At 45.9% G+C, this 21,006-nt stretch overlaps 1 protein-coding gene across 1 annotated transcript in view; it reads right to left on the bottom strand.

Moving 5' to 3' along the window:
* Positions 1–12,130, bottom strand: part of Uaca (uveal autoantigen with coiled-coil domains and ankyrin repeats) — an 87,872-nt gene extending 75,742 nt beyond the window's left edge. Inside the window, exon 1 of the mRNA XM_032909561.1 lies at positions 11,926–12,130. Coding sequence (XP_032765452.1) covers positions 11,926–12,009 — 84 coding nt within the window. The 5' untranslated portion in view covers positions 12,010–12,130. The remainder of the gene's footprint in view (positions 1–11,925) is intronic.
* Between the last annotated feature and the right edge of the window lie 8,876 nt (positions 12,131–21,006).

The raw sequence follows: 21,006 nt of genomic DNA, 5'->3' as shown, positions 1-21,006 counted from the left end.
GGAATGGCACTGCCCACAGTAGGCTGGGCGCTCCGACATCAATTATTAATCAAGAAAATACCGCACAGACTTGCCTACAGGCCACTTTGAGGGAGGTGTTTCTCAGTTCACTTTTCTATCTCAGATCCCTTTAGCTTGGGTCAGCCTGACAGACACCAAGCAGTGTGCACAGAGAAGAGGATTCTCTACTGGCTTCCCCAATAGAGTCTGGTGCCTAGACCCCAGCCACCCACACTCACGGGGGTCTTCCTCCTTCAGTCCCCTTGGAAATGCCTTCACTAGGGCACCAGAGGCATCTTCACCCATCTCCTATGTGATTCCAACCCAGTCACATGGACGACGATGATGATGATGATGATGACCACTGAGTGCACATGAAAGGAAAAGCCTAACCAGGAAGGAAATGTCAGTCTTGACAACTGATCAATACAGTCAACACTAAAAATATGTCATCTCAAAAACACTATATACCTTTACACACACACACACACACACACACACGCACACACACACACGCACGCACCAAGATGTTCCAGACAACAAGTTGGGCAAATTTAGTTTGATTAGGTCCTCATGACTTATACCTTCTTAAATGTCAATTGTTGAGACTGGGGTTGATGGATTCTATGCCAGTGAACTCACACATGTATATAAAGGGCAGACAGCAGAGTGAAAGTAGGACATCAGACACTGCAGAATCAGAGGTGGCAGTTCTAACAGAACACACCAGAGACCCGTGTACCCACGAGTTACACACCAGAGACCTGTATACCCAAGAGTTACACACCAGAGACCTGCATACCTACAAGTTACACACCAGAGACCTGTACACCCATGAGTTACACACTAGAGACCTGTACACCCACAAGTTGCACACTAGAGACCTGTATACCTATGAGTTACACACTAGAGACCTCTACACCTATGGGTTACACACTAGAGACCTACTACCTTCAAGTTAGACACTAGAGACCTGTACACCCGAGTTACGCACAAGAGACCTGTATACCCATGAGAGTCACACTCCATAGACCTGTATACCTACCAGTTACACACTAGAGACCCGATACCCGTGAGAGTTACACTCTCTGTAAAGATAAAACAGCTAAGCCTTAATGTAACAACTGTCACAAAATTAAACACCTAAGACAGAAACTCCCAGAAAGGAGGGAAGGAGACAGAGGCTCAGCAGCAATGAGAGACAGGAAACAAGCCCCTCCCTCTCAAGGCTGTAACTGGCCAAGTAGCAAAAACAAAGATGTAGCACTCCTGCAGATGGCTGGAAGGAGACCTCAGAGGAAGAAACAAAGAGCTCAAACAAGTAATCACTAAACATCAAGGAGCCAGAGAAAGGGAACACGTTCGAACGTCCCATTAGTAGAATCCATTTAAAGCCAAACTTAAAGCCATACAACATAAAGTTGGCAGAGATCCTTAAGGTCTTTGTCAGCAGAAGGGTACAGAGACGCAGCTTCATATGTCACTGAGAAACACAAATGGGTTTTGAGAGTTCCTGTATGAAGCCCTTCCTTGCTCTTAAACAATTCCTCTCAAGGTACAAATCCCCAGATATTAAATTTTTGTTGTGCCTTTTTTGAGGAGGGTCTCTCTATGTAGCCTTGGCTACATGGAGCTCTGTAGACCAGGCTGGCCTGAAACTCATAGAGCTCCACCTGCTTCTGTCTTCAAGGGCTGGGATTAAAGGCGTGCACACCATACCCAGTGCTAAATTTTAAACTATATCCATTCAGAATGGTCAGTATCCTGAGCTTCCGAGCCAGGTTACCAAACTTGCTATTCTCTACTAGCTATAAACCACAGGCAGGTAAACTGTTTAACTTCGAAGGCAACAGGACCATTGGTCAGAATTGCCGTGAGAACAGAGAAAGCACATATCACTCAGACACGGACCAGGCAACACACTCAGGAAGTACGAGTTATGGGTACTGTCGCTAAAACTCCTTACTCATAAGTAATATCTGCAAACAATGATGAGCAATCAGGGTGCTCTTTGTAGCTGCTCACGTCATTTCAAGTTACTAATAGCTTTCTAAAAATACTTTCTTGTATGTATCTGCTTTGTGTGTGTGCACATGTGCTTGTGTGTGAAGGTCAGAGGACAATCTGGAGGACTCGGTTCTCTCCTTAGACTATGTGCATGTGGGGGATGGAACTCAGGATATCAAGCTCAGGGACAAGAACTTTTATGCCCTTAGCATTTTGCCAGCCCATGGACAGATCCCAAGTACAAAGTTTATTTGAATAAAATATGATTCGGAAATCATTACTGTTATCAAAGGGATCATACCCTAATTGGATAACCAAAAGGGAGCTTGGCATCTCTCAAACAGACAGAGCCACCATTAATGGTACTGAGAATGGACTCCTATCCACCTGATTCTCTTCAACTATATTTTGTTTTCTACAATAAACATGCATGATCTTATGGGAAGGGAAGCCTGCCTCCCAGGCAGAAGCTTCCTGATACTGAGGAAAGAATCTGAGGCCTCACACGGGCTCATTCAGGGCTCTACCAGAGAACGGCGTTCCCTGCCGTGGAAGGTTTTAAATCACAGACAGTCTTTTACTCTAACAGGTGTACTCCTAACCTGTCAGGGTCTATGCTGTGTCACACTGGATTACACAATCACTTCTCAACACAGGACACTGCCACGGCCACTGGTGGCACTAACACATCATCTCCTCTTTGGAGCACCGTGTTGGAGATGTCACCATTTAAAGATGTCCCCTTGTAAGTATCAACAAAACCACCCAATTTATTTGTAGTGGTTGGTTTGGGGTTGGTTCTTTTGTTTGTTTGTTTGATTGTTTGGATGGAAGAAACACATACTGTGTTGAACTATGGAACACTGATATAGAACTTCCATCGCGTTACCATTTAGGGGAAAGGGCAAGGCAATAGGAGTCAACCATCCCTGCTCCTGCTTCTGATGTCAGAGAGCCATTTCTGAAGTGAGCATCTGTTCTGGGGACAAGTTCCCTAAATAAATCACTTGGGCCTATTGCTCATGCCCGTGGGAACTTTAGCCCTTAGGGGGCAGGGCAAATACTTGCCTAACTCAGACAGGGAACAGTAAAGGATTCCAGTAATGGGAAGGAGTCAGAGACAGTGCACACATGCTGTGATGTTTTATCTAGTCTTCTTAGCTCTCTTTCCCAAGACTCCACTGTAAGTTCAGCATGGCTGATAACTTAATTCTGCTCACCCTTAGCTCTGTCCAAGAAGGAGAGAGGAAGATGAAGCTGTTATTTCTCTACTGTAATCATTTCTAAGAATCAAAGTCCCACAGCCCTGCCAAGATTTCGCCAAATAATGTTTTAAACTTGTCAAGTAATTCAAAATTTTAATTCAAGGGTTTTGTTTTGGGGGTTGGGGATTTAGCTCAGAGGTAGAGCACTTGCCTAGGAAGCGCAAGGCCCTGGGTTCGATCCCCAGCTCCAAAAAAAAGAACCAAAAAAAAAAAAAAAAGGGTTTTGTTTTGTTTTTTTTTTTTAAAGAAAAAACGTTTCCTAATGCCCCACGGTAGCCTTCTGCCATCTCACTGCCTCCCGAACTCTTAAACTCAGATAGTTTGCGTCATCTACACTGTAACACCAGAGCTGCTTTCCAAACTTGCTGCCCCTCGAGTGGGCTGCGTAATTACATGTATGAACGCAGGCACGGTACGTATTCTTCAGCCTCAGAAGGCCATCCTAGTTGGTTAGTTCCCAATCTTTCCTCTGAGCCCACCTTACACACGGGTGCACCTACAACAATCTATACAGACTTTGTGTGCATAAGACTGTGTGTGAAGAGTGCGTGCAGATATGTGCATGTTCATGCAGGCACATGTGAAAACAGAAGACAATCCCAGTTGACCTTCCTCAGTGGCCCCTCACCTAGTTGCTTGAAACAGAGGCTCTCCTGGGTCTCACTTTGCTAAGCAGGCTGTGCTGGCTGGTCAGCTAGCCCCAGAGATTCCCTAGGCTCTACCCCACCACCCACCAGGGTTAGGATTACAAGCATGTACCATGACACCGAGGTTTGCAGATCAAACTCAAGTCCTTACACTTTTGGAGCGCCTTACCGTCAAGCCATCCCCTCAGCACCTCACCTATAGCGATGTCTATCATGGTTCTCATACCATTTCTTCTGAGGGCTTATGTCTACCTCTCTTCAAGTTCTTGCAGGCTATGACTAGATCTTTATTATAGAAACTTTATAGTAAATAAAAACTGACCCCTCTAAGGTATGAACGAGGAGATGGTTTATTGTCGATATGAGGGGGAACTTAGTCAGAGGCTTCTGGAAGGGTCCAGACTGAATATGGCCAGCAGACTGAACTGGGCTATGAGGGTAGGAGAGTGAGATAGGAGAAGGAGGGGCAAGCTGACCAAGAGGTCAAGAGAGTGCACGGCTGAAATGGCTGAGCTCTATAGGGAAGAAAAGATGGGGAAGGGGAAGCAGAAGCCCGACCCCTGGGAAGGAGAGGTTTAGGGTAGGGGCAGTGGGGTGACAAGTGCTGGGAGGAGCCACAGGTACTGAGTGAGGTTTGTCCTGGGTTTCTTTGAGACCTAACGCTTAGGACATTAGCTAAATTCAGTAAGACCACTGAAGCAAACACATTGATTGTGAGCACTAAGCTTCAAATGTGGATTCATGGCCAATCCTGCTCTAACTGTATCCCCTCTCGCGCCCTAGGACATCCTCAAGTAAACCCCAAACATCCGTCAGTGTTCTTCTAGATATTCTCTGAGAGATATCCTTCATGAACGATATCCCATCGCCACCACTGTCACACTAGAATCTGCTGAATAAAATTCCATATCGAGTTTATAACTGCTGGTTCCATTCCCACAATGGTCTGGGGAAGCATGCACATTTTACAGTTATTTATTGGGGGTTCAAAATGTCCACCATTCCGATTGGTTAATGGCTTCTAAACCCTTAATCTCTTGGGATCACTAGGTTCCTACTCCATCTCGTCCCTCTTATAAAGAAACTGGTTCATCTAAGAGTTTCCCACAGCCAGAATCTTGGTGGCTACTTCCCATGTTCCTCTGTCCTCAGTATTTCTAAAAACACTGGTGATGAATGTGAAGGGCTTTTGTGTCCAGGTGTGGCTCTCCTCTTAAGAATTCTAATGTGGGAATGACCAGGAATAAATTATGTCTATTTGTCTTTCTGTACTGAGACACTGATAGCCTCTGATGGTCACTGACTCTAAATCCATTAACTCATTCAGAACTGTAAACCTGTAAGTGTGAGCCCCCCTGCCCCTCCCTCACTCAGTAGCTAGAACAGAATATTCGATACACTAGTTCAGCCCTTCCTCTTCTATTGGGAGCTTTCCCTTTCACAGATTTTGTTCTGCTGAGATAATACAGCTCACACAAAGGAAGAAACCCAAACAGTTTATTTGTTTCTCCAGCTTAAAACAGTGCAACTGAGTCCTAGCATCTCCCAAAGGTGACTAACGATTTCAATTTTAAATCATTAGTAGACTGCAGGCCCCTAGCATTATCTTTATTGATGCTTAAAACGTCCCATCCTGGTGGGGGAGGAGGGGCTCTTCCCTGTGGTTCCAAAGTCCAATCTTTGATAGCATTCTTCCACTCCAATCTAAAAAGTGATTCTAGGCTTTGCTTCTCTGTCCTTGCCTTGGAATTAACCTAGTTCCCCAAAGAGGGTATAATTATTAACCCATTTTTAAGACCAATTTATGTTTTCATAGCTTCAGAACAAGATAAGGTAACTGTGAGGCTGGAGAGACGGCCCAGCTGGTTAAGTGCTTGCCTTGCAAGCTTGGAAACCTGAATTTGAGTTTCTAAATCTACACAGAAAGCCGGGACGGCATGTGCTTGTAACCCAGCCCCGGGAAAGTGGAAACTGAGGAATTGTGGGACTTGCTGGCTAGCAGAGCTGGCTTAACTGATGAGCTTAAGTCTATACAAGTCTCAAAGGTGGGCGCCTGAAGATGACATCTGAGGTTGCCCTCTGCCTTCCACATGCACAAACACACACCCTCACACACGTGAATACACACACACACACACACACACACACACACACACACACACACACACAGATTTAAAAAAATAAAGTGAGTTTCGGTGTCTAACCTGATGGTTTTGAACGTGTATAGATGATGCATAATAAGGTAATTAAAATTTAAACTATCGGGGGTTGAGTATTTGGCTCAGTGGTAGAGCGCTTACCTAGGAAGTGCAGGTCCTGTGTTCGGTCCCCAGCCCCGGAAAAGAAAAAAAAAATTTAAACTATCACTCAAGTGGACTATATGGGAGGAAAGATACAAAGCAGGAAGGATGACATATTGAGAAGATGTTGAAGGGGAAAGTGTATATATGTGCATGTATACCTGTGTGTGTGTGTGTGTGTATATATATATATTATTACATACTATATTATGTTTATATATGACATATATTTATATATTATATATGATATATTTGTGTATATATTTATATATATATCATATGTATGATCTTGATAAGCTGGAAAAAGCGGTTAAGAGTACTTGCAGGGGTTGGGGATTTAGCTCAGTGGTAGAGCGCTTGCCTAGCAAGCGCAAGGCCCTGGGTTCAGTCCCCAGCTCCGGAAAAAAGGAAAAGAAAAAAACATTCAAAAGGCATAGTTTCCATTGGATCTAGTTATCTTCTGGCGTCATGCACGCATGTGCACGCGTGCAACACACACACACACACACACACACACACACACACACAGGAGCTTGAACACTGTAGGGGAACGACAGTCCGAGTCTGCGGCTCCGATGCGCATCTGTTTCCAGGTGAGCCTGATACGGCCTTATTGCCAGTGCTGAGGTGTGAGGAGAGAACTGTGTGTGCACCGACGCACGTGTGTGTGCCCAGCATCACATGAAAGGCGGAGGACAACCTGGAATGCCATGCCAGGGGAGTGGCAGTCCCCCTTGTTCTGAGAGGGGGTCTCTCATGGGTGCAGAGTCTCTAAGTAGGCTGGCAAGGCTGGTTAGCACTGCCCAGGTCTGCCCCATCTGCCTCCCCGAGTTGGATTATAAGCAGCGTCTCGACACCAGTTTTTCTCACCTGGGTTGTGGGGCTTGGGCCTGTAAAGCAAGTATTTTCTCAACAGAGCCATCTCCATAACTCAAAAGAAGAGTCTGGTTTGTACCTTCCCTTCCAGGGCCACCGGGATGACAATAAGAAGCTGTCTAAACAAAGCATCAATTAAGGCAAACATTTTTAATTAAAGGGTGGGTTCCTCGATGACAATGGGTAAACTGTGCTTAGTAACATCCTAAGTTTAGAATGAGCGGATAAGCATAACAATTTCCCGTCTTAATTATTCAAATTATCCCAAAGTCACTGCAGCACTGACAGCATCGCAGCCCTGACGGCATCGCAGCCCCGACGGCATCGCATCAAGAGCATTCAAACCTCAGGGCCTAACACACGAGCCCTCATTCTCAGAGCCACAACTAAAACAATTACCTGTTTAAACCTTTATGCTTTCTAATTAGGAGCTAATATCCCTGGTGGGGGGAAAAAGTATGGTTTGGGTTTTTTACTTTTTGTTGTTTGTTTTTTTCAGTGGCTCCATTTGTAATTTTCATCCTTTAGAAACATTGATTTTTTGTTTGTTTGTTTGTTTTTGGTTGAGTACTGACTGAGACTGGCAAGATGCGTCAGAAGAGATATTCCAGTTGACTTATAAAATCCACAGTTCTAAGTAACAAACAGCCCAGAGTGGGGGGAAAATCAAAATGAGGTTTACAGTCAAGAACTTAATAAACCGGACTGCAGCTCAACAGTTAAGAGCACTTGATGCTCTTACAGGGGATCCAAGTTGGGAACTTAGCACCTATATATATTCTAGCCTCTACAGACACTACACCCACAAGCACAGTCCCCACATACTCACGCACTCACACACACACACTCACACACACGACACACATGACTCACACACACACACACACACACACAAACGACACACACACCCCAGCATGTATACACCCACATGCATGCACACACACACACACACACACATGACACACACACACACACCCCAGCATGTACACACCCACATGCATGCACACACACTCACACACACTCACACACACACCAGCATGTACACACCCACATGCATGCACACACACACACTCACACACACACACACACACCAGCATGTACACACCCACATGCATGCACACACACACACACACACGACTCACACATTGAGTAATTTTTTAAAGCGCCTAATACATTACCGCACTGGGGATAGATGCGATTTGAAGGAGAGAGCTCCACCTGAAGGGGCTTACAGAATGTTTGCGGCACCTCTGCTCCATCCTCAGTCCCTTAAACTTATTGCTCAAATGTCCCAATCTGAACTCCGTGAGAACAAGCAAGCCTACTATTACTGTACAGCACATAACTGATACAGATCTGATGTAGTATTGCCAGTCATTTAATGACCCCGCGGGGAATCCAAAGCTCCAATTTAGTAATTAAGAATAAATGTGTAGTTCCAGGGGATCTGGCACCCTCACACAGACATCATGCAGGCAAAGCACCAATGCATGTAATATAAAAATAAATAAATAAATCATTTAAAAAAGGACAGAAAGAGAGGTGGGGGGGGGAGGGTTACAGTGGCTCATACCTGTTAATTCAACATTTGGGAGACCGAAGCAGGGGGACTGCCATGAATTTGAGGCAAGTCTAGACTTTATAGTGAGTTCCAGGCCAGCCAAGTGAAACCTCATCTCAAAACAAACAAATATAACACAGAGATTTCCAAGTTTGCAGTTAATTGATGTGGCTATTTCCAAATTTGAGCAGTAAGACAATCAACGTTCAAATATCTACTACCTATGTACAGCTGTGACATCACACCTACCTACTTCTTTCTCATAAGTATATAAACGCACCGCAGTCACTGAACTCCAACACCTAGGCATTGATCTGACACTGCTGCTGTTGAGAATATTTAAACTCACTTCTCCTACATGCAACTGTAACTTGGCAGGGTATGACGCTGTGTACTGCACACCATCGTCAAATCTTCACACATCTACAGCTCTCAGTCTGTTGCTCAGCTGGTTACGCTGAGATTTAAGCAGAGACAACTACGGTAAAAACATACCGAAGTTGTTCAGAGTAAATTATGATCATTCCCATGAAAGTTAAATGAATGTTTTAAAACTCACATTAAGAGATTCAGAACTTGGAAGGGAACAGGGGGAAGAAAGAGAAACCAAGCTGTAAACCCTCTTAAATCACAGGGAATAAATGTTTAAAAATAAAACTGAGCCAAGCCGGTGGGGCAGCCCACGCCTCCAATCCCAGCACTTGGGAAACAGAGGCAGGCAGGTCTATTAAGACAGCCTAGTCTACATAGTGCATTTCAGGGTAGCCAAGGCTACATAGTGAGATCCTGCCTAAATAAATAAATGTAATGAAACTAAGAAATAAAAAAAAAAAGCACACAAAGAAATTTGGAAGGGTTGTGTTCAATGTTGCCACTTAAGAAGACCAACATGTAGCATAAAGTCATAAAACCAAAGGTTGCATTGTATCAGAACAACCACTTTCAGCATAAGGAATGCTATGACCATAAAGAATAACAACAAATAGCTAAGAATTAGTCTTAGACGTTTTATGACAGGCCTCAGTTTTCTGAATGTGAAGAGCATACACAAGTCAACAATGGACAGAAAGGTAAAAAGGACGACCTGTTCCTAGCAAAAGATGCAGGAGGTTCAGGACACCAAAAGAGTCAGTTCACTCACAAGGGAAATTCAGATCTTGAGGATCTGTGAAACAACTCAGTGAGTAAAAGGGCCAGCCACCAAACCAAGCCTGAGTTTGATCCCAGTATCCACATGGAAAGAGAGAGACTCCTGCTAGCTATCCTTTGACCTCTTACATACACACTGAGACACACATGTGCGCATACACAAGCAAACACACACAATCAATTGGCTAATTAATTAGATTACAATTTTTAAAAAATTAAAGTACCAGGACACACTGTATCTTACCTGTCACATGTGCTGCTATTGAGAGAGAGAGAGAGAGAGACAGAGACAGAGACAGAGACAGAGAGAGAGACAGAGAGAGAGAGACAGAGAACCAAACCAGAGATTCTGGGCTATATAGGCTGAAAAGCTACAGGGTCTGTTCTTCCTGTTCACCTACATTATCGTTGATGCTTGGCTGGTTTATCTAGCTCCTTTCAGTAAAAAAAAAAAAAAAAAAAAAAAAAAACCTACAAAAAATATTCCACACCTTTACAAACTGAAAGTGTGTGTTGCTTCGGGAAGAACGGTTTGCGCCACGCATTTAACTGTTGATGGTGTTGTTTTAAGCAATGGCAGAATGTTCAGTTCAGTGCACGCTGAAGGCAAACGCAAGAGACAGACTCGTGGGTGTCAAGACAACGTGCATACAGAAAACACCAGCCGCAGCAGTGGCCACAACCGCGCGGGCTTCCTCCGACTGGGAACATAAACCCTTGGTGCAAACCAACCAGGGCAAATGCAGCTGCAAGTCTGGAGAAAGGCAGATCTTCTGCTAGGAACTGGGAAAGAAGCTGATCTGTAACTCTGTAACCATGGCTACCCCCGATACACTACATTTTTCTGCCAAATATTTTTTTAAGCCAGGCCAAAAAAAAAAAAAAAAAAACCTTTTTCTATGACTTTACAAAACACACCGAGGCGTGGTCAAACATCAAAGGACAAGCCTGCCGTCCGGATTTTATCATTTCTTTCTCTGCCCTGCGCTCTCCCACCTTGGTTGTCTGAATCACGTTTTTGAATCACGTTTTCATATAACCCAGGCTGGACTTCAACTCCCTACATAGCCCAGGCTGGCCTTGAATTTGTGATCCTCCTGCCTCTGCCACCCAAATGCTGGGATTACAGACAAGCATCGCCACATCCAGACTCCAAAACATTGTTCCTTTTTTTTTTTTTTTAAGTCTAGTTTCTCCAGTTCCCTTGACGGCCAACTAAACTACTACTAAAGGTAATCCTTTAGAAAGACACTGATCTGAATTAGTTCAAAACCAGGCACAAATGAATTTGTATCTCATAAAAAGCATATAACCCCTAGCTGAAATCTGCACAAAATTATAAAGGTCCTTTTTAATTAGGAACATCGGGCAATTTGCACATTCCATTTCCTCTGTATTTGACTCTGAAAGACTTTTAAAATAGAACTTCCTTAATAACAGAATTATGATGAGACGGCCATTCTAACCTGCCAAACTATCCAAGTTCCAACATCTGCAGTCAGGATGTTTCCCAAGATTTCTGTTCTCTCTGCCAATTTACAGAGAAGCCTTACAACTCCACTTCTCTCCGCTCGCACACGGAGGCCAGGCTTCAGCTCGGCACCCATGTTCCGCACCCACCTGCCCCACAGGTGGGATTTACTCTGCCAACAGGACAATCACCTTCCCGACTTCGCCAACTCCAGGGTCAAACACAAGCGGGGCTTTGTCTGTATTCGAGAGATCCCTATTCTTGCCCAGCCTGGCTAAGAACCAGACTTCCCCTGTGACAGTCTCAGCGGAGGACACACAACGTCTCTCCCAACTCTGGCACGCCTGAAAGCCGCGGAGAATGGTGGGTCTGGAGTCCGCACAGGCGGCGCGGGCGGCACCGGGTGGAAGACGGGAGCTACCTGGCCCGGTATCCCGGGCGCCAAGCGCGACCGGACAAGCGAAGAGCGGGATGGCACCACGGGAAGACAGAGAGGGGGTCTCCCGGAGGAAAGGGGTGGGAATAGGGTACTCCGCAAAGGCCAAAGTGAGAAGGGGACGCAGGACTTTTCTGAGAAGTTCTGATCTGCGATGAGAGGCGCAAGAGAGAGGAGAGGATCCCGGAGGTCCCCGCCTCAGGAGCTGCTCACCGAACTGGTCACCGCGGTGGGAGATGTGGGTGACGTGGGGCCGGGCGCGTCCTGCCTCCACAGCCGGGACTTGAGGCTCTTCATGGTCGCGGCTCTGAAGGGTCCGGGTCCCCACCAGGTTGCGGGCTGCGAGGGCAAGAGCCGGAGCTGCTGACGCCCGGGAGCGCGCGGGGCCCGCCCCACCTGCCACCTGGGGCCCCGGGGGCTACGCTCAACCCGGTCCCTCCCGCAGCCAATCGGTCCCGTCGCCTGGCTGGGGTGGGGTCGGTCCAAACCAATCGGAAACCGGGAAGGGGGCGGGACTTCCCTTTTAAACTTCATAACACCCTTCCTCTCCCCTCTGGAGGAAAAGTTGGAGAACTTCAGCTATTCGGGCGTGTAGAGTTGTGCTACTCAGTGAACGGAGGCAGAGCGCCGGCTCCTGGCCTGTTGTTCCTGCACACTTGGGTGGTCTAAGGTTAGAAAGATCCAGCCTAGACCGGTTCTTATCTCCCCAGGCTCCACTCTTCTTCCCATTCACAAGCCCTTTATAGGTTAAAATTATCTTCCTCTTATCGGGTCCCAGCTTAACCTACATACAAACCAGCTTGCAGGAGCGACTTCCCATCTAGGATCTTCATGAGAAAAAGGACCACAAGTCTTACCGCCACACACATGGGAATCTCTGGGGCCAACAACCTATAAGAAAAGGGAGTTGCATTTTTAGATGGAGAGTTAACACGCTAGGAGTCAGTGTATGCAGTGCAGCGGGAGAGATAGTTTAGCAGTTATGAGCACTGGCTGTTCTTGTAGAGGATGGTTTTTTCTCAGGACCCACATGGCAGCACACAAATGACTTTAACCTTCCTCCCAGGGGAGGCGATGCTGTCTTCTGGCCTCCGTGGTTAAGTGTTAGTATACTGCTGTGGAGGGGAAAATGGAACAGAGTGTAGTCAATAAAACTTCACTCGTAACCAAAAGTGAGGGGGGAAAATTGACCAAGAGGGATTGGAAGGAGAAGTTGGGGATATGTATAACTGAAATACATTGTATATAAAATTCTCCAAAAAATGTAAAATATTATATTTTTAAAGTGCTATATCCTTTTTGTAGACACAACAGGCATAAGTACGCAAGGCATTAGCTCATCTGACACAGAAGTCTGAACCAAGGAAAAGTATTTAAGGCTGGGATGAGGACACTTTCTGGCAAACACCACCTAATAATGTCCTGTTAACAGGAGGCTTCAAAAAATCTTCCTTGGAGTGAGATTTTCCCAGCAAAATGTTAGGTCTCACGTAGGATGACATGAAAAGACAAACAGCCTGAACTCACAAAGGCTCCTTTTTGTCTCCAAGGGCAGTTTCTTTCTTCACCTTCCCCTTAGAGTGGATCTAGGCTTGATTGTAAAAGTAAGAAAATTTTCAGAAGTCTCCTGAAGATACAGAATTTAGAGACCATTAATCCTGAGCAGAAAATCAGTAACCAAAAAAAAGGGGGAAAATGGCTAAAGTTTCTCTTGGTGAGACTTAAGGAATCTTGACTCCTCCTCCCTGTGAAGATCCACAGCTGGTCTGACTCAGCTGAGTGTAATCCAGCTGTTTGTGGGTGGCAGGTTCCCCTCTGTCTACACTGCTAGCAGAGAAAGCCAGCATTGTCTCATGCTGGACTCCCGGCCATTGTCCCAGATTCTAGTTCTCACCTGCCCATCACGGCAAGTGACTAAACAGATGGCTCATCTTGTCGTCAACTTGACACACCTGGGAAGAGACAACCTCAGTTGAAGAACTGCCCCCACTCCTGTCATCTTAGCATATAAGGGTGTCTATGGGGCATTTTCTTGATTCCTAGTTGACACGAGAGGGCCTGGCCTATGGTAGGCAGTGTCATGCCTAGCTAGGCAGGTAGGCCTGAACTGTATAAGGTAGAAGATAAAAGCCAGGAAGCACAATTCCTCCATGGCCTCTGCTTCACCTCCTGCCTCCAGATTTTTGCCTTGCATTTCTGCCTTGACCTCCCTCAAAGATGGACAATGTAAGCCAACTAAACCCTTTCTTCCACAACTTGTTTTGCAACAGAAAGCAAACTTAAAACCTAACCATCATCAAAAAGGCTTACACGATAACCCCCTTTGCTCAAAACTCCTCAGGTAGAATCTTGGGGTTGTAGTGTGTGTTTGCAAACCAGCATTTAGGATTGTGTATTAGTTACATTTTTATTGTTGATAAAATATCAAGCCAAAGTGGCTTATAGAGGAAAGAGTTCTTTGGGGGAGTTATGGTTTCAGAGCCTTAGAGTCTGTGATGGTGTTCCCAGAGGCAGCAGGCAGACAGTTGTCTTGAACAGCAACTGAGAATTCACAGTTGAATCACAAACGAGAAACAAAAGAGCTAACTTAAAATGGCTGGAGTCTTTTGAAACCTCAAAGCGTGTCCCCAATGACACGCTTCCTCCAGCAAGACCATGCCTCTTAATCCTCCCCAAACTGGCCAAATGGGGACCACATATTCAAACTGCCACAAAATGACTAAGGCTGAAGAATTGTGAGTTCAAGGCCAGGCACATGGCAAGACCCTGAGGGAGGAGGAGAAAGAAGGGGAAGAGGAGGAAGAATGGGGGTAGGGGAGAAGGAGAAATGGCTCAGCGGTTAAGAGCACTGGCTGCTCTTCCAGAGGTCCTGAGTTCAATTCCCAGCAACCACATGGTGGCTCACAACCATCTGTAATGAGATCTGATGCCCTCTTCTGGTGTGTCTGAACACAGCAACAGTGTACTTAAATAAATAAATAAATAAATAAATAAATCTTTAAAAGAAGAAAACAGAGAAGAAAGGAAAGAAAGACTAAGTGGAAACATGTCAACTTGAGTAAAAATTAACTACTGCCACCTAAGGCCCTACAGCACAGACTACCCTTTTCTCCACCTGGCACGGGAAGCAAGCTACCCTAGTCCCATTCTTCACTCACGGCTACCAACACAGAGACTTCGCAACCTTCTAAGAGTTTCTCCTCCGTCTGCATTCACCTAATAAGATTCTGTTCTCCAGGAGTGATTAGAAAGGTCCGCAGGGCACAGGAGCACCCTGAAGGGCTGCACCCCCATACACAGGTGCCTGTCACAAAATCGGTATAGGCAGTTTGTCACAATCCGTGGGACTTGTGCGTGCTTAAGTATTAGTTTGTTAGCTTGTTTGTTTTGAGACCAGTTTTGATATGTAGGTCAGGCTGGAGGGGACCAGGGTGGGGGAGGGGACCTCACAGTCTTCTGCCTCTGCCTCTTGAGTACTGGGATTACAGGCATGCGTCACCACGCCCAGCTCATTTGTGCTGTGCTCCAATTAAAAGGCGATTTAAAAAATAAGCAGGAGTCCTTCCCAAGTATGTTTCCCTAGCAATAATTTCCCTGATGGCTCAACTGAAAGCCAGCTACCCTTCCCCCACAACACACCACCCTTCTGAAGAGGTTCTGCGACTCTCGGATATTATTGTCTTTGAGTTCATCCCTTAACGTAAGAGAATAACAACATTTTTATTATGTATTTTTTCATGTCGTGTGTAATATATGAGTGGGGGGGGTGTGCTATGTGGAGGCCAGAAGTCAGCACTGGGTGTTTCCCTTGGTCATTCTTCACCTTATTTTTCTCAAGGAAGGCTCTCTCACTGGACCTGAGGCTCAGTGGTTCAGCTGAACCAGCAAGCTCCTGGAATTCACCCATCTCCACCTCCCAGGGCTGGAATTACGACTCACAGCCCGTCTGACTTTCTACATGGGGACTGGGGACTTGAACTCGAACTCCTGCACAAGTAGCAAGCACTTGAGCCACTAAGTCTTCTCCTAGCCCGGAAGCCATGTATTGAACCTTCCAGAATGCTAGCATAGGGAACACTCGATAAACACTTTGGAGTGACTTGATCCGTGGTTTGTGCTTAGTGGACTGAATTGTGGCTGTTCTTCCTGAGTTTCCGTGTGCCCTTTAATTGGGACCCGATCAGATCTGAACACAGGTAGGATAGTCTGGGGGCTGTGCTGCCGCTCACTCAACGCTTGCAGCACTCGGGCCCTGAGATGGGCACCCTGACCCTGCATCCTGGTCTCCTGACTGAATCTTACACGTGGAGCCTTCAGTAGCATGTCTCCCCTGCATAATTTGCTGTCAAGTTAATTGCGGCCTTACTCTCTGCTGGTGTCTCCTGGAGCATCAGAGGTTATTGTAGCCTGGGCAAGTGGTTTCTTTTTGTTTGTTACTGGATAAAGCAAAGGAAACAGCCACAGCCACAAGTATAGTTTGCATCAGGTTCCAAAAATGTTGGGCAAGTTATTTTTATGAACTGTCTGCATGATGTCCCCATGGTGTCTATGTCCAGTGGCCTTTTGGGCTTTTTCCAGTCTAGAAACTTGATAGCTGATGTCTGCTCGTTCCCATTTGAGAGCAACTAAGTAAAGAGCACCGCTTTGAGTATGAAGCATGGTTTTCCATGTTGATCTAGAAGCATCCTGTGTGAAGTCGAGCCACCATTATCAGCATTTAGCCAGACATGCTTGGTATGGTCTGGTTCATTACTCTCGCTTTTAAAAAAATTATTTTAGCCAGGCAGTGGTGGAACACACTTTTAATTCCTGCACTCTGGAGGCAGAGGCAGGAGGATCTCTGCCAGTTCAAGGCCAACCTAGTCTGCAGAGTGAGTTCCAAGACAGCCAGAACTAAAAAGAGAAACCCTGTCTTCACACACACACACACACACACACACACACACACACACACACCTTCAGAGAAAACTTTTAAAAAATTATTTCTTATTATACTAAATCTGCAGAACCCAGTTTTAAGTTTTGCCTTTTAGCAATATACATAAATAGAAAGGACAATGCACTTAAAAATAATAAAACATGTTTAGTCCTGTGTAGGTGAATATGCCTGCGTGCATGGATGCTCAAAGAGGCCAGAAGAAGGCATCAGATCTCCTGAAGGTGCAGTACAGGCCCCTGTGAGCACACAGATGCTAGCAGCTGAACTTGGGTCTTCTAGAAGAGCAGCAAGTCCTCTTAACCACAAAGCCATCTCTCCAGCCCCTTAGTGATACACATTAAAAAGTGTTTTAGTAGCCAAGAAATGGTGGCTCATGCCTTTAATCCCAGCACTCAGGAGGCAGAGGCAGGCAGATTTTTGAGTCCAAAGCCAACCTGGACTACAGAGTGAGTTCTAGGAATTCTAGCTACACACACACACACACACACACACACACACACACACACACACACACACACACACACAAACACACACACACAAGTGTCTTGAGAAACAACAACAATATGCTACAATACACACGCTGGGGGTTGGGAGAGTGTGTAGGAGCGTGTGTGTGTGTGTGTGTGTGTGTGTGTGTGTGTGTGTGTACATAAATAACAAGCTAACAAAGATGTCTCAGCACTACAGTGGGCTCACACTGCCTTAGTGCCCTGTTTCTCTGACCTCCTGTCAAGAAACATAAGCTAAAGGCACAGAGAGCCATCCCACATAGTTTGATTGGGTGTCTACTTCCTAAACCGTATAGCAGGGCTGTAGATGTGACCCATGGTCAGAGAGGGGAAACAGAAGATACAGAGAGAGAAGACCTCAAGGTTGGAGACCCCACCCATTGAGAGGGCAAGAGTGAGAAACAGAACCAGGTAGGCCAGGGTACCCAGGGGACCTGCAGAAGCAGGGAAGAGACCCTAGGTGAAAGAGGCTCAGACAGCATCTGAGGACAAAAATGGCTTCTCAGAAGGAGGAGCACAAAGAAGAAACACGGTGAGCCTGACCGTCAAATCCCAAATGATCCCTCTCCAACAGGACCCTTGCCTCCCAAGCAAGCCCCAGAATCGCATGCCTGGTGGCTTTTCAGTGATCCTGGCTAATGGAGGCAGTCAGCAGTCCCACGGAGAGGCCGGGACATCGATATTCCTCTCCTAGCTCTGATGCCAAGGCAGATAGCTGGCGAACCCTCCAGCCACAGGGTCGTGAGGAAGGTAACCTCGATCCAGAACTCAGCCCCACAATGAGAGCCCCAAGGCAGTTCTCCTCCCTTGCCATACTGAAAGCTAAAACGCATTGTGTGCGTGAGCTTTGAAAAAATAAACAGCTCATCTTTGGCCCTAATTGTAAAATCAGCTGAGTCCGATGACTCCATCCGGCAAAACTGGAATGGGGGATCAGGAGCTGGCTTCTGCGCCATAAAACCTTCAGCGCTTGCATACGTTTGTTTGCACTAAACCTCCTAGGCCTATCAATGCCCTCTAACAGAAACAACCTTTTAGAAAATATCCACACAGGAACAAATCAGTGAGTGGGCAGGTGTAATAAACGCAGATGTGCGTGCACATGGAGGCCAGACTGCAGTGGTCAGACAGTCTTGAGCCTGAAACTCACCAAGTAGGCTGGCCAGCGAGTCCCAGAGACCCGCCTGCCTCTGCCTCCCTGATGCTGGAATTGCAGAAGTGTACAGCCTGCCTGACTTTTTTTTTTTTTTTAATAAAACAAAAACTAGGTTCTAGGAATTGTACTCAGGCCCTTGTGAATGAAAGGCAAGCACGTTGCCCGCTGAGACATCTCTCTTAGCCGTGGAAACAGCTTCTCTCCTCTCCCCTGCAGAGGTTTCTTCCTGTTTAGCTTAGCAATGGCTCCTGTTTACCAGTTATCTCTCAGAAAGGGCTGCTTTCCGTCTTCCTTGACGTTTACAGGCTGCCGCTGATCCATGACACACAGCACGCCATTAGTTTCGTTATGGAAAGACTGAGCTAAGAAGCAGCAGAGAGGTGGGGTGGGGAGTCACGGTCCAGATGGAAGCCAGATCCCCCCACCCCACCCCATCGCTGTTGCTGGCCTCATACCTGAAAGCAGCAGATACTTAAGGTTGTTTGTTTCACTGGATTCAGGAAGACAATCCAACTGGTTTCTGTTGTGAAAGTTAAACTTGGTTGTCAAGCTCGTGCACGTAGAGCTCCAGGAATTCTCCAGGAATTCTCCAGGAACTCGGCGGCCTTCCCTTTAATGAGATGATTGATGGGTCCATGAGGCCAGGCTCAAGACTGAAGCTCCTGATCACCCTGTCAAAGCAAGCTGATTTAACCCAGAGTGAAGAGAACTGCCAGGAATGCAGCTCAGGGATCAGAACTCAGCTGAATCTAGGGAAAGATTTCTGGACCTTGGAGTTTTATCTTAACTGGGTTACCAAGATAAGCCCTGTGGGGAGCTCTGTGAGATACCAGGAAAGGTTTTGGAATTTGAATCGAAAAGATGGCAGTCTACCTCTGAAGATCTAAAGCGGTAAATTTACTCAGTCTCCCCCCACCCCACCCCGATAGTTTTCATTGGCTGATTAAACTACCAGTGCATAAGGTAGCCAGTTCCATACCACATGCTGCTGTGTTCCAACAAAGAACTTCACAGGGAGAGTAAGTCAAGCTATATCTGGTGGTGGCTCAGTCAGTGCCAGCCACGCCTGGCAAACTGTGCCTGACCCTTTCTTACGTGGGTGGAAGGAGAGAGTACACTACTGCAAGTTGTCCTGTGACCTCCACAAAATACTGTGGCAGAAATACACCCGTACGCACACATATACACACAACACAAATGCACACGCACGTGCGCGCACGCGCACACACACACACACACACACACACAAATAAGTGTGAAGACAAGGAATATGCTAAACTAAGATGGGTGTGGTGGTATAAGTCTGCACACAGGAGGATGAAGCAAAGAAGATCATAAGTTCAAGGCTGGCCTGGGCTACAGAGCAAGGCACTATTAAAAACAACAACAGAAAATCAAGCTCCATCTCACTTTCTTTTTTTTTTTTCCCACTTTGCGGTCCAGGTCCTTTACTTCCTTTGTGTACATTAGGCCATGAATTCGTATGGAATGGGCTCCAGCAGCTCAGGCTCCTTTCTGTTAGTCCTCACAAAGTGGGCTTCTCTGGGTGGCACAGGCTGGCGCTCAGCTGAACCCGGGTGCCCTTCTCTTTGGCTTCCTTTTTCTTCTGATCGTTCTCCTTCACCCGCTTCAGGAAGCCGTCTCTGCTCTTCTTCGAGTGCTTGATGTGCTCAATCCGCACATTGATCCTCTTGGCCAGAATCTTGCCTTTAACTTGCTTGTTTACAATGATGCCCACAGCATGCTGGGTGACATTGTAGACTCTTCTGGTTTTGCCGTGGTAACATTTAGGGGGCATTCCTTTTTGAACAGTGCCCATTCCCTTGATGTCTACAATATCACCCTTCTTGTAGATTCGCATGTATGTGGCCAAAGGAACGACTCCATGTTTCCTAAAAGGTCTAGAGGACATATACTGAGTACCTCTCCTCTTTCCTTTTGTGTTCGTCATTTTGGCTAGTTACTAGAAGATGGCTGCCCCGGCAGAAAGGAGTCCATCTCACTTTCTAATGCACATAAAAAGCAACCTAATTAAGCTTCCTGGGGGTCAACAGTGACCTTACCATTTTCTAGTCACTTAAATTGAAAATTACTATTGACTATATTAAGTTCTGTTGCACGGAAATGCACAAATAAAGTCACATGTACACATTTGTAAGATAGTGTATTATTTTTTATTCATGACAGAATGCTTTATATGAGATGGTAGGAGACACTTCAAACGTTTTAATGGGCTATTTTGAATTCTTTCATCAACTATGCTAACAAATGAATACAATTTTAGGTAAATCTTGACTTTATGTAAAGTATTAATCTAGATAAAATGTACCTGGTAAAAGATTAATGTTGGGGGCAGGGAAGCTGGAGGAGTTGATAAAGGCTTGCTGGACAAGCATGGGGCCCTAAAACAAAACCCAGCATGTAAAGAGCTGACACAGTGGATCACCCTTGGAATCCCAGCACTGGGGATGCAGGGACAGGAGGATTGCTGGGTCCAGCTGGTCAGCCAGTGTGGCTGAGTTCCTGGTCCAAGAATAAAATGAGAGTTATTGGAGAAGACACCAGTTCACACAAAGATTAATCTTAATTTTTTTTGCATGATACATGATTCACCAAGAGAATTTTTTTTTTTTAGTTTGATTATGAAGACTAAGACTTTTGTCCCCTGGAAAAGAATGGCTAGTGATTTC

The sequence above is a fragment of the Rattus rattus genome, chromosome 8 (assembly GCF_011064425.1).
Source record: "Rattus rattus isolate New Zealand chromosome 8, Rrattus_CSIRO_v1, whole genome shotgun sequence".
NCBI classification, from domain to species: domain Eukaryota; kingdom Metazoa; phylum Chordata; class Mammalia; order Rodentia; family Muridae; genus Rattus; species Rattus rattus.
The sequence above is the reverse complement of the archived record's forward strand: the minus strand, read 5'-3'. Positions and strand labels throughout refer to the sequence as shown.